At 45.4% G+C, this 18,247-nt stretch overlaps 1 protein-coding gene across 1 annotated transcript in view; it reads right to left on the reverse strand.

Annotated features, from left to right (window-relative positions):
* Positions 1 to 18,247, reverse strand: part of CSMD2 (CUB and Sushi multiple domains 2) — a 288,643-nt gene that overhangs the window by 200,634 nt on the left and 69,762 nt on the right. The window contains exons 4-5 of the mRNA XM_086764833.1: positions 15,370 to 15,564; positions 8,808 to 9,015 (exon numbers count right to left, since the gene is read on the reverse strand). Of these exons, the coding sequence (XP_086620959.1) occupies positions 8,808 to 9,015; positions 15,370 to 15,564 (403 nt within the window). The remainder of the gene's footprint in view (positions 1 to 8,807; positions 9,016 to 15,369; positions 15,565 to 18,247) is intronic.

Consider the following 18,247-nt stretch of genomic DNA (forward strand, 5'->3'; position numbering starts at 1 on the left):
CTTAAAAACAACGGCGGAGCGTCGCACAGAAAATGACATGAATTGGTTTCTGAACAAGAAAAAACAGCAGTAAGGCAGAGGCATCTCCTAGAAGCACCTGTAATGTCAGTGATCCTTCCCACCAACACTCATCCAAACCCTCGCTTAAACTGGGAAAGCTCAGTGTCCCGCTGTGATAGCAGAGAAGAGACACGGTGTGTTAAAGAGGACGTCCATCTTTTACAGCCTGTGACATCATTTGCACTTATGGAAAGTCTCCTTCCCCTGCCCAAAAAAAATCACCTCTATTGTTCACTGTTTTACAATCTACATGGTCACTTACATTCTGGGTCACATCCAGAGCACACTCTTGAGATTACCAATATTGTTCTCAGCTTTCAGACAGTTCTGCTATACTAACTTGCATGAGGTCTATTTTTTTTTTTTTAAAAAAAAAAAACCCCCAATACAACCACAACCAATGTCTCTTGCAGGTATTGACTATTCTTGCAAATGAGCCTGTGTCTTTTCTTCCAAGATGTGTTTGCATCCAGGACAAAAATAGCTAAATATTTATTTCTTCATGTTCAGTAACCTTCAGGGATTTTTCTGACACTTCAGCCGTTCCTGCACCTCATCACTTGAGGAGCAGTCTACACACAGCAGCTCTCAGGCTCTCTCTGGCTCAGAGGTGACCAAACACCAAAGAAGGACAAATTGGGACAAAAAGGACAATTAAAACATGATCAGGGTGATTTTCAGCCTAAAAGCATTTTCTTCTTTGGCTTAAAAAGCTAGCCTGAATATTCACAAAATGCTCTCTACTATCTAGCAAACAGAATTAATCATATTAATGCATGGAAAAATAAGATTAGCCAGAAAGCAGTATATGAAATCTAATCATGTTTTATTGAATGAAACATGAGTGGGTGAGGTCAGGAGGCCCCTTCATTGTAATTTGTCACAAACGTCCCTCTCCCTGCCACATTTCCGGCAGAAGAGCAGCCAGGCTCTCGTAAGCACTGCGCACACGCCTCCCTGGAGAAGGACGGGCAGGCAGCAGCACAGAAAAGCAAGGTCCACCTCGGTATCTGGCCACGCCGTGACTTCTGGAAGGAGTCACACGTATGGTCAGCTAAGTCCTGAGCTGATGAGAGCTAACACAGTCTGCATGTTATTCTTCTCAGCTACGGTACAGCTGAAATTCCTTCAGACCCTTCCCAACCAGAGATATCTGCTAAACTACGGATCATCGTTAAATACCACCTTACCCTGATCAGCTCGCTCTTCCAGAATTTCCCATTCACTTATTTCTGCAGTGCACCAGCTCAAGGAGATGCAGGACAATGTGCAGCACTACTCTACAAAGATGACTTTGTACAAAGCGTTATCAGTCCTTTAACTCCACTTCAACACGGCAATCAAGATGCTGCCGAACTGTCTGCATCCACCGGAGAAGCAATCAGCTCTGCATCCCGCTACGCCAGGAACCAAGGGCTCCAAATGCCGTGCCAGTTGTCTCATCAAGGAGAAATCAGCTCACTGACCTACAAATTCCTGCTCTTTGTATCACGGATTGATATTAAAATAAGGCCTGGTGTACAGCTCAGCAAGCTAAAGGCTGGCGCATCCCAGAGAACTGACACGCACGCCGGAGCCAGCACGGGCCCACCACCAAGGAGAGCTGCGGGCGGTCTGGGAGCTGGCTGCGCCAACAGGGACGCTCTGGTTCCTGACAAACTTCTCCAAAATGTTATCTCCAGAAAATACACCTTCTGTGAGAAAAGGGGGTTTTGCAAGAGGACTATTTCCCACTAAAGCAATGGTTTACAGCTTTAAAGCCTTCATAGATTTGTTCAAAAAAGCACTATGAATGCTTCGGAAGAAAAAAAAAAAAAAAAACAAAACAAAACCACAAAACTACCAGTCAAATAAGGAAGTCTACTTTCCAGATCTTAATAAAGATGTAATTGACATTTAAATACGGATTTCAAAAGCCATTTCATACAGGTCTTTTTATTCATTCCCAATCCTATGGAAAACACCACCATGGAAGAAAAGCACCTGAATATGACAGATAAAGAATCCAGTAGTTAATTAGCTCTTACAATAAGGAAGCCTAATTCATTGCACAGGAAAAGGAAACTTTCACACTTGCATTATCTAGCTTTAACTAGCGACTAAACAAGTTATTTCAAGACATACAATTCAAGTCATCAGCCTCGTGCATGCACCAAGGCAGGATAACACTTGTCGACTTTCAAATACTGACTGGGAAAAAAAAAAAAAAATCAGAAAGGAAGTGGCAAGTGAGAGATGAAAATCACTTTAAAGCAGACGTGAGGCAATCTGTTTTACAGAATCCCGGCGAGGAACGGTGGCTGCCGGGGCACACGCAGGCAGAGCACCCATTTACCGCAACGAAAAGCCTGCAAGACTCCTGCAAGCACTCTCCCACTACCCCATACTGGTAGCACCAGTATAACCAGCAGGACCGTGAGATGCAGACCCAGGGCTCCGGAGCTGCAACACGGTGGCAAGGGGAAGGTGCTTTGGCAAGTGACAATACAGCGAAGTGATTGGCAAATGCTTTGGAGCCCAAGTCCTTCCACTGACTTCAGTAGACACTGACTGATGTCTGAGAAGAAAACTCACACTGAAAGCTCCGAGACAGCTATCTAAAGATCAGAAGCTGCTTTGATACAAATAAAATAGGTTGGTTCATTAGAAGCACATACAGAGAACAGTTTTTCACCAATAAATGTTATCATCATCTGAAGCAGTGACCTTTAAGAACACAGGCACTCTCATCTCTCACGGGTAGCGCACAAGATGTGTGAACAGATTAACCTGGTCGGCAGTACGAAATAACTGACATCAAGAGGGAAGCACAAAGTGGACTGCGCATAGGAGAACGCTAATCAGGATTAGAAACCACTTGGCAGAGAGACAAGGGTGGTGAGGAGGGAAGGGTCAACTGCAGGTAATGACAAAGACAGAAATAAAGTCAGTAACAGTTGCTGAAATACAGGTGATCCTTCCAACCATTCCTCCCTCTAACTCGGCTCTCTGTAGAAACACAGCAACAAGAGAGAACTTCTGAAACGCGTTTCCAGAAAGGGGTCTCCTGGGTTCAGCTCCAGAAATACAGGGATTAGGGAATTAAGCAGAGAACCCTGAAATTCAAACATCCTCAGCTCTCCTGTCAGGCTCGCTCCGGCACATGGTCCCTTTGGGTTTTACCCGTTGCTTAGCGCACGTAATCCTAAGGAGAAGGAAAGCACCTGTGCAAGCAAGCTGAGCAAAGTATGGCTCTGAGGCTGAAAAGGTGAAGACAAGACACTGAAGAGGAGGAACCAGATTCAGGCAGGAATAAACATCAACCTGGCAGTTACTCACTTGCAGCCCTGCTTCTCCCACTGCATTCACTCAGCATGCCATTATTAACAGAAAACCAAGGGAAAAAAAAAAGTTTCCCAGGGGAAACAACAAGGGAAAGCTCAAAGAGTGAGAGGGCAACAGACAGGCAACACGACAGATGATGCAACCCCCCTACAATTTGACTTCTGGTCCATAAGGTAGAATTAACTCAAGAGAAGGGTCACAGGCAAGAACGATATTACAGAGCAAGACTGCATTAGTACGGCAATTCAGCAAGTGCTCGCGTCCTCCTGGAACAAAACACACAAACGAGGCAATCGAGGAGAAAGCAGTTTTTAAAAGGACCATGAAACAGATTAAGAAGCGAAAGAGTGGGTGGCATCTGGAAACTGTCAGCTTCATTTCTTCCTTCCAAGGGTAAGCATCTGAATTTTCAAAAACGCAGCCACGTTCAGTAAAAGTTGCATAAGAAACAAAGAAATACAGTTAACTTCAAGAGGAAATGGACCGCGGTGGATTGTAATTCCAAAGGGTGGGCACGGTCTGGATTGCACAGAGAAGGATGAGCAGCCACAGCAGCTTGCATTCCCAAGCTATAGTGCTATTTCTGTAGGTTGGGCTCAGCTGGCTCAAAATTTGGACAGAAAATCAAGGACCCAGCGACAAACGAAGGAAGTAATCCAGAAGGAAATCCTATTCCCAGGTCAACATGCAGCCTCTCCGGACAATACTATGAGGTGCTCTGCCAAATAACGTTGCTTCAGCTGAGCTTGAAGATTACGTGAAATAAGGTTATGGAGGGCAAGGTGGAAGAAGGTGAATTGCTGCACTGGAACCTAACGCAAGGCTAAAGAGCAACCCAAACAGGTTCCGACCCTTCACCTGCTGTAGTGTTTTTGATCATCATCTTCTATCAACTTAGATTCTCACAATCAAATACAGTTGCAAAATCCTATAAATGATTTGAAAAGCCTCATTATTGAAGAAATAATCTGCAACTCAAAGTAAGATTCCCATCTGAAAATTAGAAACATCTAATGAACCTTCAAAACATGTCAGACAGCCTGTCAGAGTCAGACAAATGAGGTACTCGTTAGCTTTATCTTACAGAACTAATTTGTTTGGCAGGAGCAGAGGTTTCCGAGTCGTTCCATCAGTGGAATGAACAGCCACGGAGCACCAAGCACTGCTCTGTAGGAACGGGCACCGCTGCTCCTTACCTGCTCAACAGGGAGCTGAAGCTTACAGCCTCTGCCCTTCGCTTGCTCCTATTTTCCAACTCCACAGCACAAAAGCAACTTCATACGGCAAGCATTAGGCTTGTCTTCCTGCATTTCCACAGCTTTGAAAATCCCTGTTCCGGAGGAACTCTGGTACATGTTTCATCGACACAGCCTGAGAACAAGGCTTCCACCTTTTCCCCGCTTTGCCTGCTTCAGCTACATCGGAACGGCTGCAGAAAATCTTCTTTGCTAAATATTTGCATTACAGCCAGCAAAATGTACACTTGATCTCAGTCAATTCCTGTAAGCACACACACATAAATTGGATTATTAGTCACTTCCTACTCCATCACCTCCTCTGGCAGTAGCAGCAAAATGCTTTAATAACCATAATAGAAGTCATTATGCCTAATATTAGATACAGGTCCCAGACCAGCCAGATGAGAGCTAAACAGATGACAAAAGTGCAAGAGACAGACAACCCCGTCCTCATTGTTTGCACACACTGACACTTCAGCAAATGGGCACAAACACAGGAAACCCAGACCTCTGCCACCACACACAAAGGAAAAAAAAAAACCCAAAACTTACTCTCTATTAACATGTGCTCAGAGTGCAGCCAGACAATTGCTGCGCAGCACATTCTGCTTTCTAAACCGTCAGGGGACACACCGATGCCGGAGGTGTGACAAAAGGGTACAGTCACCAGTCCTCAGCTGCAGCACCCAGGCTCCCACCGTCCCCCGCAGGAGTTCCCATCCTGTCACCTCAGACATCCCCCAAGCAACGTAAGGGCTCACGGGAAAACACGCAGGAGATCACAGACAGTGTTTTAAACAACGCCAAACCCACCCAAAGCTTCAAAGCAATCAGAGGGAAGATGAGGCTGGGACACGTCTGCCACAGAGCAAGCTCAGCGCCATCCAGGACCAGCCTGGAGACTTCCTCATCAGAGACCTGGGATGGTTCAGTGCTCAGTTTGGAACGCTCTGGTGTTCTCACTGCGGCTGAGCACCCGCAGGGATGCTTGCCACCGAAGAAAGCTTTAAACCAGGTACCACGAAACAGCCATGATCAGCAGATATTCCCGAGAAGTGTCAGCCAAGGGATTCAGTCAGCTCTGAGCAGACACCGACAAAGCGCAGGATCAGAGCTCAGTCCCCTTACGGACCTGAGCTCCAAGCTGCTCCGAGGGATTTTCCTCTTTTACATGTATTTATAGAGAAGAATGTCATTAATGCTTCCAGGCCTCTCAGCTAGTACGAAATGAGGGGGAAGAGAACCCCAAGGCTTGAAGATGAGAAAGAGTCGGGGAATAGTGACAAGAGAACAGCTACACTGCGCATCCCTCTCCACGTCCAGCGCATCCTTGCCATCGTAAGAGCAGGGCTGTGGTTAGGATGGCCACTCCAGCTAACCTCAAAGGAGAACAGGGCAGCTGCTGCCATCCTTACGATTTTTCTTTCTGGCCTGGAGATCCTCACATTGTCCTCTAATCTGACGGGCTTTTTCACACTGCTACTTTCTTCCGCTCCTGTTCTCTGCTCAGTAGAATTTTATTTCTCACCTGTCAAGGAAACCTAGATCCAAGGTCCCATGACAGAAACTGTGATAGCAGCTAAAAGAGCTGTAAATGTGTTATTTTATTAATGTGTCTCAAACAGCTAGTCAACCTCTATTGCTCCGCTTGACATATGGATGCTTAGACCCGCAACACCCTCTCCCTTTCAAGATTTATGGCAGGATTCGCATCCAGCAGGTCGGGGACAAAATGAAACTCGTAACTGGGCTCTCTGGGGAGCAGCTGTGCGCGCAAAGATCGATGTGCAGTGCGGTGGGTACAGCTGTGGCGACCACCGAAGGCAAGGGGGTTCAGGGAACCTGGCTCTTAAAAAAAAAAAACAAAACCAAACCAAAACAAAGCAGCATCTATTTTTGAAGAGTGGAAGGTGAAGGACAATGTCAAACCTAATTAAGGTGCTGATTTAGTGGTCTCGCCAATCCTCCCACTATATATAACATCCCTTAGCGTGAAAACCCTCTGAATTATACTCCAGAAGAAATTTAATTTTGTGTATTTGTGTACATCTCTGGACCAGATTAAAACTATTTAAAGTGCTTAGGAAATGAAATATTTAGCTGTGAGATACTTCAATAGAATGGTTTATTTGGCCACAAGTCTATGTGCCATATTACCCATAATTAAAACTAGGCTTTCATAGACAGAGGAGAAAAAAAAAGCCTTTTAGCTACATTTTCAAGCTGAATCATATCAACATGTTTAAAGAGGAGATACGAGCTCCAGTTTCTTTCCCCCTACGGGCAAAAATTATTTAAAAATGTGAAAAATGAGTCATCTGAATTTAATTATCAGGGTCTGAGTTGTGAAGGCCAGCTTTGAAAAATGGAATTCAAAACAAGACTCTTTGTAATTCCGCTTACGGGACTGAAAAGTTTACTTCTCAAGAATGCTAAATGAGATCCCTTTGAATTGACGGGTGTGTTTATCTTGCCCGTGTGTATTTCATGGCACTACAAAAACCCAGTCTGAACCTCAAAAAGCAGGAACGGCTTCTTCTCTGCGCCCTGGATGAAATCTGTGTTTGCGTGACCCATTTCACTTGGGGCCGCAGCACATCTCACCCAGCCTGCGCTACCCGCAGAGTCCGTCCCGCTCCCGGGAACACGCACCCGGAGGGAAAGGCATCCTTAGAGATGCAGCACGTGGGGGGAAGAGGGAAGAAGGACGGTAAATACGTCACTATTCCCTCTGGCAAGGCCCCCGAACTGATGTCTGTGAAGCACACCACCTTTAAAACAGCCACTAAATCTCCTTTTAAAAACTGAGTGTGCACATACCTGTACTACTGACAACTGGCTTAATTTTTTAAGACACAATCACCATTTTTCAAGTCCTACCATGCCGTATTTATGGGTAGGTTATTATTTTTTTTCCCCAGCCGGTTCACCCTGACAGACACTGTTTTATTTTTCCTATGACAAGGCACAGTGCCGCACTGGCAACACCTCCAGGCTGAACAACGTCTCTTAACGAGCTGCGTGCATCCTCACCACGTACCACAGACTGAGCCTTGCCGCGGTACGTCATGGCTAAAAACTAACACTGCCCTGAAATATTAATGCATGCTAATAAACTCAAGTTTCTTTCATGAAACAGGAACATCTGATTTTCAAAGGGGCCCTGGGAACAGTAAACAATCGGTACACAGCCAGCGGCAAGTTCCCTCACATCAATACATCCTAACCACCCAAATCCGATTCCCCCGTAATTGCCAGGCAAGTATAAATTACTTAAGTGAACATTATTTGTGGCTGTGACAGAATCCTCATAAAGAATTGTAACTTAACTTCCTGCTGATAATCCCAGGTAACACCTAATTATTTCAAATACTTAATTCTTCCCTTCCAGACCGATGTTGGGTTTAAGACTACTCCCATTTGCTGCTAGTTTGGACTTTGAACTCTTTGTGGAGTGCAATCACAGTGCAGAAGATTACAGAGTCAGCTAGAGGCAGAGCCGCCTTTCCTAGAAAAGCAACGCAGGCAATACATTAAATTCCTTCTGCAAGCCCTCACTTCAGACTTCACAGCACCAATCATTTGGGCAGCTCTTCAATATTGAAAAAAAAATTTAAAAAAAATCAGTGTGGCATTTACTATACATAAACACAGTTATTTCTGAAAGCACTGCTCAAACAATGGGATGAGAGGGGTATTGAAATTCTACACACAGCCTCCTAAGGATAAACCGATCTGGAGAAACATTTGCCAGAAGTTCATTGACAGTAAAGTCAATTTGTCAACAACATATTTCACAAAAAAAAAAAAAAACCAGAAAACAATTTAGCAAAACACAGGTTTGAGTATGACAGTGTTTGAGCAGGGTTTCTTGGGTTTTCTAGTGTTGAGGTGTTGGTTCTGTTTTTTTAATTCTTTATTTCTTCTAACCAGGTACACTATGAAATCTTACTGCGGAGAATATGATTTAAAGTAGACAACAGTCACTGCACAGTTTACCAGGCAAACAAAAAGCACCCCAGGGAGTTTCACTAGAAGGTAGCAGCTACAAACTGTGATTGGGAATAACTGGGAACTACCCTCAGCCAGGCACAAACTGTTCACTCTGAACATCCTGTGCACACAAAACACCAGCAGGTACGTGACTGAACAGACCACAATGGAGTACGGCCAGCAGCAACCTACCAGAGCGAAGATCCCTCCGTTCCAGCAACTTCTAAAACATCATATCCATCTTCCAGCTGAAAATCCATGAACACCAGAGCAATAGTGTCTCCAGGTTCAGCGAGAATAGTCCACGTGCAGTCTGCGTTATTGCCATACTCCAGAGGAAAATGAGGGCTTGAGATAATTCCGCTCTGTCCTCGCAAAGTCCCTCCACAAGCATCATCAGCTGCAAACAGAAGGCAAGTTATCAGATTTTGCCGGAATGCATCAAGCAGTACATCAAAAAAGAACAAGCCCAAATTCAAAGCAAAGCTTTAAGAGCCCCAGTGCACTTCTCGGGGGGTGTGTTTCAGTACACGCTATTAAGAGACAAAGATGTTGAGGGATGCAAAATCCTATTAGGTCAGCTAATGTCTCCTGGCAAGTGCCAGCTTATTCCCCACCGTACACTTACCAGTGACTCGTTGAGTCTAATTCTCAACACCTCAAGTGACAGAGCTTCTACCACTTCCCTGGGGAGGCAGTTCTCAGCTCAACGCATCTCCTTGCGAGGATGCTAATTCCTCACACGTTGTTGCCAGAGCTCTCTGTTCCATCTCTTATTCCCAATCAGCATCCTGTGAGGTGCTGTCTGCAACTTCCCTCCCAGCCGCGTAGCCAGCCAAGCAGGAGGAAAGCCACCAGAATTCAGTGACTGAAGGGTTTCACAGACACGTGAGAACTCTCCCATCACAGTGGGGAGAGGCTGGTTTGCAGCTCCCATCTCAGCACCTTCATCAGCAACAGAAACAGCCTCAAGGGTTGGACAGCAGGACTGAGTACAAAGCCCTATTTTTAACAGAAATCTCATAGAAAAGGAGTGCAGTATCCCACACACCTGCCTTATATGCCTTTGTTTGCTCCAATTTCTTATGGAAACGGATGATGTTACCAAAATCATAGTGGTAAAAACTTAACCACTTGTTCAGAAATCTAGCAGTGATATTTCCTGGGCATACACTGGAGCTCCTGTCGCTGCAGGTTCTTTCATTTTTATAACCTGAATTTTATCAGCAGGAGCTATTAGAGCCATTAAAGGAGGAGGATATAAAGGAAACATGGGCAGGAAGATAAAAGGAAATCAAGAATTATTTCAAGTAGCATCAGGGCAGCTCGCAGCTTTTGTACACGCAGCATCAGCTCAGCGTTTGTTTGGAACGCTGCTAGGGAAAGCCTGTTAGCTTTACAACACGCATTACAGAGCAGCATTGCAGATGCTTTAGTCAAGGAGCTTGGGGCTTTACGCTATAAACAATTAATTTCATTACAAACTATTTTTAAAACAACCCTTCCAAACTGAAATTTAGCAGAGGAGAGAACATTTGTTAAGCGCAATGGGCCATCGGCACCTACGGAAAGGGCAGGACAGTTCCGCAAGGTTGCTCAGGAGGATCCTTCAGCTTTCAGACCTTTTCAGCTATCAGTGCCTTGTGCTATCAGCAGGGCTGAAACCTGCAGCTTTTAACTCATGGAAGTTGAAAGAAAGACAAACAAACATGACAACTTCCCTTCCTCAGGGCCATCTGCTATCCCGGTGCCGGCAGCCACTCAAACGAGCAGAAGGCACAGGCAGACACAAGCCTCCCAGTGACTGACGGCAAGCGACGGAGACAGGAACAGCCCAGGCCATAGCACGCGGTTTGTATCCCATCCACACCTACGCCGGTCGCACCAGCATCTCAAAGCCCCAGCGGAGATCACGGCCCCGTGCAACCGCTCCCGTGCCCAGGCTGGAACGGCCCGTCGCTGGTCACTGCGGAGCTCACAGCAAGCAGGAAAGGCAGAAAGATATGACCGAAAAATCAGACACAGCTACTTCTGGGCCATTCCAGCAGCCAAAACTGGGACTGAAAATGGACACTGAAATCCCAACTCAATGCTCCAGCCCCTGGTATTCTATCACAGCAGACAAATATCTGCTTGCTGCAATCATGTAGTCAGTGAGTTAAAGTTATTCACGCACACTGAAGTGCCGTTCGAATCACCAATAAATTTAGGCTGAAAGATCTCTCATCTAGTCTAAGCACCAGAAAATCCTTCAAACTTCAGTGCATCACCCAAGATTCACACTGGGACCTCAGAGAAGGTCCATGCAGAAAGTAAAAGGGCTGCTTCCAAATCCTCTCCTCTGACAGAATGGAAATGCTTTTTGAGGATGAATAAATTCTAGCCAAAGAGGATAAGCACAATTCACCACCTTACTGCTATGTTCAAACAATTTCTCACAAATAAGTCCTGCTGCAGACACTAGAAAGACAAAAAATTCTTACCCAGTGAACTCTCAGACCACACGCCTAGCAGCAAGGCAGAGCAGGAGCAAAGTCGTTACCTGCTTCAGCAACGCACAGGGATCTGAAGAGACAGTTTATTCTGAAGATAGCTGCCCCTCTGGTGGGAAGTGTATCTCCTACGTAACACATTAGATATTATTGTTGCCTGGCTGCTACTGGCCCCAGGCAACCATTCCACGTCCCTTTGCAAACAGGGCCCTGCACCACCGCCGCGAGACACCTGCCAGCGCTGCAGCCTCCGCACGCGAACGCCACGCTCAAGGGCATCGGTGCTCCTGGCCGAGCACTCGCTTCTCACCGTGCTCATGCACGCAGGCAGCTCCGTTCCACACAGAGCCCTTCAAACACGCACCCAAGAGCAAACGCAACAAGGATTTGGAAGCAGCAAAGCCTAGCAGCAAGTTCTCAGCCACGTTTACTGTTGGGGTCTGGGGAGTCTGAGATCAGACGTGGTACGTTAAAGTTGTTCTTGTACCAGAAGGAACACAGGAGAGGACGGAGAATACGCTAAAGAATTTTGATTTAATGCTAAATTAGATTTCTTAAACAAGGGGACTACATCATTTTTTACAGGACTAAGCTAACTTAGAGTAGCTGAAGACCTAGCTGAAGGTATGGTGTTTTTTTTTTTTATTAAAAGAATTTTTAATTTAAATTCCTTGAAAATTTTTCATTGCAAGAGCTATTTAATGGAAAAATGTACTCCCTTCCCACCCACCTCTAAACACACACTTCCTAAGTTTGTAGAGGTTGTTACTGTTCAAACGTATTCTACAGTCTTCTAAAATCTTCTTGAACCACCCTTCAATTATTTTGGGCACAGCGCAGGCTAAGCAGCTGCTTGAGTTATAGTAAGACAGACCATTTTTAATGAGATTATGCATATTTGACACACTTAAAATGTACCTTCGCAAATGTTCTCAACTTCTCAGCTGGCTTACTGAATTTTTACTCGACCGCCTACCAGACTCATAAACCTATCAGTTCTACTTAAATTCAGCAATCTGGGCAAGAGTTCTCTCCGCACGCATGAAAGCGCTTTACAGAACAGTCTCAGATGTTTCCGGATATTCTTTTGGTGCTTCAAATGCATCGTTTTGCTTTATTTGAAATCAACTGACCCAAGCAAGGGTTGTTCCTCGCGTGGCTACGGCAGAACAGAAGAAGACAGCATTCCAAGTCTGCTGGGGTTTTGCCTCCAGCCTACCAAACGTCAAGATAAAAATACAGCTAGACTGTAGGACTGAGCTGAAGGCCCCATTTCAATCCAAGTCCTAGGCCTCACATCATTCTGTGAACACAGAAGAACTGTGCGGAATGCACGTAAAACACAAGATGCAATGAGGAAACCATTCCAGATATTTCTGACACACATTATATAGATGGGATAATGTTAGCTTAGTCCAGATTTCAGTCTGACCCAGCCTCGCTGAGGACTTCCAGTCCTGGAGGCAGATTTCCCAGTCACACGTGGTCTGCCAGGCTCAGCAGAGCTTCTGGGCAGCCACAGCTGCTGCCTCGTTCTGCGCTGCCCCAACGCCGCAGATCAGCGTGGAGATGTCACTGCCGCTGCTCTGGTGCTCCCTGGATGAGATCACCATCGTTTTAATCCTTCCTGCCACATAAGCAAGAAACATAACTCACCAGAGCCGAGCCTGTGCAGACTGAATTTATGGTATCTCTTAGCTCAGAGTCCAAGAATCAATTTTGAGGTAACTGTGCCTTCACATCCACCGGTGAGCCACAGCACCGCCTGCTTGCGCTCGCTCTGCAGAGACGCCTTTCACCACGCCATGCTTCCTGCAGCTGGAATCCCTTCCTGCTTTCCCTGCTCATCGAGATCACACTGTCCTTTATTAAAAAGCCCTGTACTTCAAAACAGAACTGGGCAAAGGCAGTGCAGACAACTCGTAGGAAGGAAAAGCAGCTGAACCACAGCGCTCCTCCAAACACCTTTGTTTCTTGTTCCACCACGCATTTCCTTGCATCTTCTATCATCTCAATGCATGAAGACTGGAATAGGGACACGGCTACCAATACATGGAAAGGAACGTTAAAGAGGAAGACAAGCACAAAGAAAAGAGCATGAAGAACCCAGAAGAGGGTATTGATCAGCACGGTAGAAACATCCTGTTTTCAACGCCTGCCTCACACCTCTGCCATCACACCAGCGAGGAGGAACGGGCAGAGTCCCCAGACCGAACGGTGTCCTTTGCAGTGACATTGGACAAGTCTGCTCCCGAGACAGTAATACCAGCTCAGCTCCAGGGCACCTTTCATCTCGATTTGTCAGAATCTGACCCAGCAGCCTAACCCATCTCCAACTTATGTCAGAAAATAAAAGAATATGTACAAACACATTTAAACTTCCAGGTGACAATTACCAGCAAGCCAATCTTAATAGAATTAATTATAAGTTACAGAGGCCACAAAGATCTTCTCTCTCTCAAGGAAATATATCTTCTTCTTTAAGAAACAGTTTTGAAAACATTATCCTCCTTACAGAAGACAACATAAACCCGTTTGTCAGCACGCAAATCCTTTTGCCCCTTGCAATGCCTGAAGTCTGTATCACCGGTTTATCAGCCGAGTATGAATGTCGACTGCTGAAACCTGCTTACGGTAGGAGTGCAGCTGGGTTTCAAATTCAGCAAGTCAATTTGCAGACTGTCTGTGCTACTTTGTACCTTCCTGGAACAAGATAGGAATGTTACATGAGAAGATTCCTGGTTCCTGCCTACAAAAAACATCTTGGAAGTTTTACTTGAGATAAAAGTCTGGAAGGATCAGGACCAAATGTCTTAACAAGGAGCGGCTGCATCCAGGAACCCACGGGCACACTGCTACACACGTGCAGCTGAACAAGCACGAATTTTGCTGCCATCAGAGCAATTCACACAGCACTGATGCAAGCACCACAGGATTGAATACCCCTCCACTCTGAACTACATCAGATGCCACCATCATCATTGTTGGATTCAAGACTGAAACAGTGGTGTTAAAATTAAAAGTGAGTGTGGCAGTTCAAGACAAAAAAAAAGGCAAAAGTGATCTTTTATTACTCCACCTGCAGCAGGGATCAGAAAAATTACAACGATGCCAGCCCTCGACTTCAACACCTGCTGGGGTCAGAAGTGAATTCCTCCCTTACTGGGGTCTACCACACAAGTGTCTGAATAACAGCAGGGCAAGGGGAAGATATCACCTTCCTCCAAAAGGAGGCGGCTATCAGGCTCAAGGAAACACTGGTCCACTGATGCAGTTAATTTCCTCATCTTCTAGAAAAGGTATCACTTGGCATACTCTCAAGGTTGAATTTCAGTGAATGTTTCCCCGCACCCACTTCCAGTGAAATTTATTTTTTTTAAAAGGTTACAATGAGAGTCCTGATTGGAAGGAAAAGCAAAGAATCCTCTCCAGTGGCAGTGTGGCTGCATGAATCACTCCTCCAGCGGTACAACGCCCTTGGCCCCAACACAAGGGGGGCCAAGAAATACGCTAAGCAGCACACATTGCTGCTGTGTAACTCATTCAAGCAAGCACCAAAAACACACCAGGCAAACAATATTTGCTCACTTTAAATTCAAGATTTACGCTACAGCTTAGAACCGCTGATTGATTGCACAAGCAGAGTCAATAAAAAGAATCAATAGAAGATGCTCTGCTGAAGTACACAAGGAATTGAGGAGAAAAGACTTCAAAGCAGCAACTACTTTGGTGTAAAACCACAAACACTTGTATATTTACAGACTCTCTAGTCCCTCGTGGCCCCGGAGAATTAGCAAGAAGTCCTTACACTGATGGAGGAATCTAAATTCCCTACCCTAAAAGTGTTTGCAGGGAAGCTAGCCAGCCTTTCCAAACACAAGACAGGTCTCACCTCCCGTAACAGCATTTTCTAGTGTCTGGGCTAGAAAATCTGCATGGTCTTGGGTAGGTGCTTTATCTTATGGATAATCCTCCTGCAGTTTTTTTTTTTTCCTCCCCAAATTTAGACAAAGAAATTGAAGTTAAAGTAGCTGTGAGGCATTTTGAATACTTTGAGCACTTCACAACCTTCCTATTATTCACCCAAACCCTGGCAGCTTTAAGGAATCCAATAAAAAGGAACCTCAATATTAACCGCATCATGTTTAGTTTTCAAGTCTTTTAAATCAAGCTCACAGTCCGTAAAGTTTCTCCCAAGCCCAAATAGCTCATTAAACCCTGTTTCATTGCAGCTTGCTCGCGACGAAGAGAGGGCACCTCACCTCTGCAGAAGGGGAGAGGGAAATCCCAGGAGGCACTGTTTTCGGAATTGGCGTGGCACGTGAGCAGCGCGTGGCCTTCCAAGAAGAAGCCGGGATTACAGCTGTATCTCACTTTGTCCCCGATGCTGAATGTCGTCCCTTGCTGAATCCCGTTCTGCAGCCTTCCTGGATTTCCGCACGTGTGACTTGGTAAAACTGCCAAGGAAAGAAAGTTGCTTCTGGTTAGGGACAGTGCATTGTAACAGAGCTGTCAGGTGAAGAATGCAGAGGGAAAGCTTATCTCAAAGTCAACACATCACTTCAAATGCAAAGAACTTACCCTCCTGAATAGCACCAGAATTCATTAGGCCAGCTATGATTAACGTTTAAGTACCATTTCTACAGACATATAAGGCAGAAGATCATCCCCCAAGCAACTGAGTTAGAAACAAGATCCACTCTTTCCTGACCCTTTTCACCAGCTTCCAAATAAAGCATCCCTCCTTCCTACACCCCTCTGCAGTTCCATCCATTTAATATGATTGCAATTGATTAGAATTTAGAGATCACATTCCTACTTTGAATAATTTTTCAACAGACCTTTACCAGGCACCCCAAAGGCCCCTGCAATGTTAGCAGAATTGTTACACACAGAATACAGCAAAATCTGTCATTAGCAACTACAGCCTAGACAAAAAGAGGAACATTTCAGTCCAGGAGGATTTATACTTCATTGTAATATTTAATCCAGATTTCATATATATATATATGTATGCATCAAACCGGACCTGGAACAACACAGGTGGACCCAGCTGCACTGAAGGCAAAACGCAAAGTCTGCATCAGAAAGAATATGGGATACTTCAGTGCAAGACGGAGAAGTTCAGCTAAAATGCTTCACCAACGCCTCTGCACAGCTGGTTCAGAGAATTTAAATAAAACTCTACGGGTTCCCATAAGCCCCTCCAAAAAGATCCCCTCAAACACCGCTTTTAGAGCCCAATATAAAACCCAGCGAAGACAACTAAGAGACTGGGCATGACTAAATCAAATTTGTATCAGGCCCTTGCACAGCATCTTGTATCACAGTTCTTTTTCATTAAGGCTGAAACATCAGAAGGAAAACACGGTCATTCAAAACTGAGTGACAGTTTATCACTGGAAACAATTTTGTCAGGAGCATGAACAAAACCAGATGAGTTTCCAGGGGCAAAGGGAGGTTCAGTCTGCAGCTCTGACAAGGAAGAGATGAAGATTAAAAGGAAAATGATATGCTAGCGTACACGGCGTGCAGCAGAATAAAATACAACCAAAACTGTGCGTAGGCAAGTGAAATGAAACATAAATCCCTAGCACTGAGGCAAAGACACTGCCTTTCTGTCCTGCTGCGGGACAGCGCTTTCGGACCGGGATTTGAAACTTCCCTGCTCCGCTCCAGTACCGGCCGTCCCCCGCCAGCCGCTGCCATCCGGGAGCGGAGCACAGGTACCCTGCGAGGGCTCTCTGCAGCAGATACCTGGCCAGTATCCCTCGCAGCGAGGGAACAAAAAACTGATCTGCAATGAATACAGGATTAGGCTTCTAGGATCCAGACAGATCATCTTGTTTTCTAGTTAACCCACTTCCAGATTAAATGCAACCTTACCACCTTAAACTTGATTAATTTTAACAAGCACGTACATCTCGACTGCTATGCTGCTTCAGTTTCTGTTTTCCTGCTGTGGCTGCACTCATCTCGCCACACATCCACGTGCGGAGGAGCAGCCTTTCCCAGAGCCCCAGAGAGCCCAGCCAGCACCCCAGGGACATCGCGCCGGGTCCCAGTCTGCCCCACAGCCCGTCACCATGCAACAACAGGGCCAGCTACTACCTCCCCAAAATCCTATTTACCCTCTTCCCCAAAGCACCTGGAGCTGGGAAGCTCAGCAGGAACTTCCACACAGAAATATTAACGACCATGCAAGTTTTGTAAGCACAAGGATGCTATCAAATACATCAGATGGGTTGAAAAGCAGTGTAGAAATAATGTTTCATTTTCTGTAATGATACTCAAAACCTAAATTTAATTAAATTACTAACATCACTTTTTTTAAAAAAAAATGAGCTCATTGCTGCTTTTATGCTTCCTTCTCCTAAAATTAATGACTAGAACTTCACTATAATTAAAAATCTATCATTTTTAAAAGTCAATCTCGAACACTAGCAGTTCTCTATTTAACGAACTGTGAAGAATCAGACAACCTCAACCTGCATCATATCTTAAAATCATACTTGAAAAACAGGATCTCATTTAAAAATTCTGCTTCATTTGGCTGCCTTTAACTAATACCTTGTTACAGGACAGACAGCACACATGTGCTTTTTGGGGGAGGCAACATTAACTCCTTGATCGCTTTGGATTCAGGCAGGTCGCTGCAGGAACTGACGAAAAGAGTAGGTTTTTTTTTTTTTAAAAAAAAAAAAAAAAAAAAAAAACAAACAACCGCCAAACACAAAATACCAATGCACATCTGGAGAAGACAAACACTTCACATTGCAGCCTCCTGGACCAAAAGAGCTGCTTCCAAAGAAGCTGCGCTCAGCACAAGCAGCACAGGGCTGCCCATGTGGTGACCCACCACCGGCCAGGCCCTGGAGGCACTTGTGCAGAAGATGAAGTTGGTCGGCCCTGGAACATGAGCTGATGAATTACACCTTCCCCTACAGAGAGAGGGGAAAAGTCAAAGGACACAGCATCTGTGCTCCCTGGGAACGCACAGCATCACAAAACCCCGACAGCAGATTGCCAGGTGGAGTCCAAAGCGCAGAGGCTGGGATGCCCTTGCAAACCCCTCGAGCGTTCACTCAGCACGGGAAGCCCACGTCTGTCCCACCGCTGAGCGTGACTCCCCGAGCTGCT

This window comes from Chlamydotis macqueenii, chromosome 22, assembly GCF_036417535.1.
Source record: "Chlamydotis macqueenii isolate bChlMac1 chromosome 22, bChlMac1.mat, whole genome shotgun sequence".
NCBI classification, from domain to species: Eukaryota; Metazoa; Chordata; class Aves; order Otidiformes; family Otididae; genus Chlamydotis; species Chlamydotis macqueenii.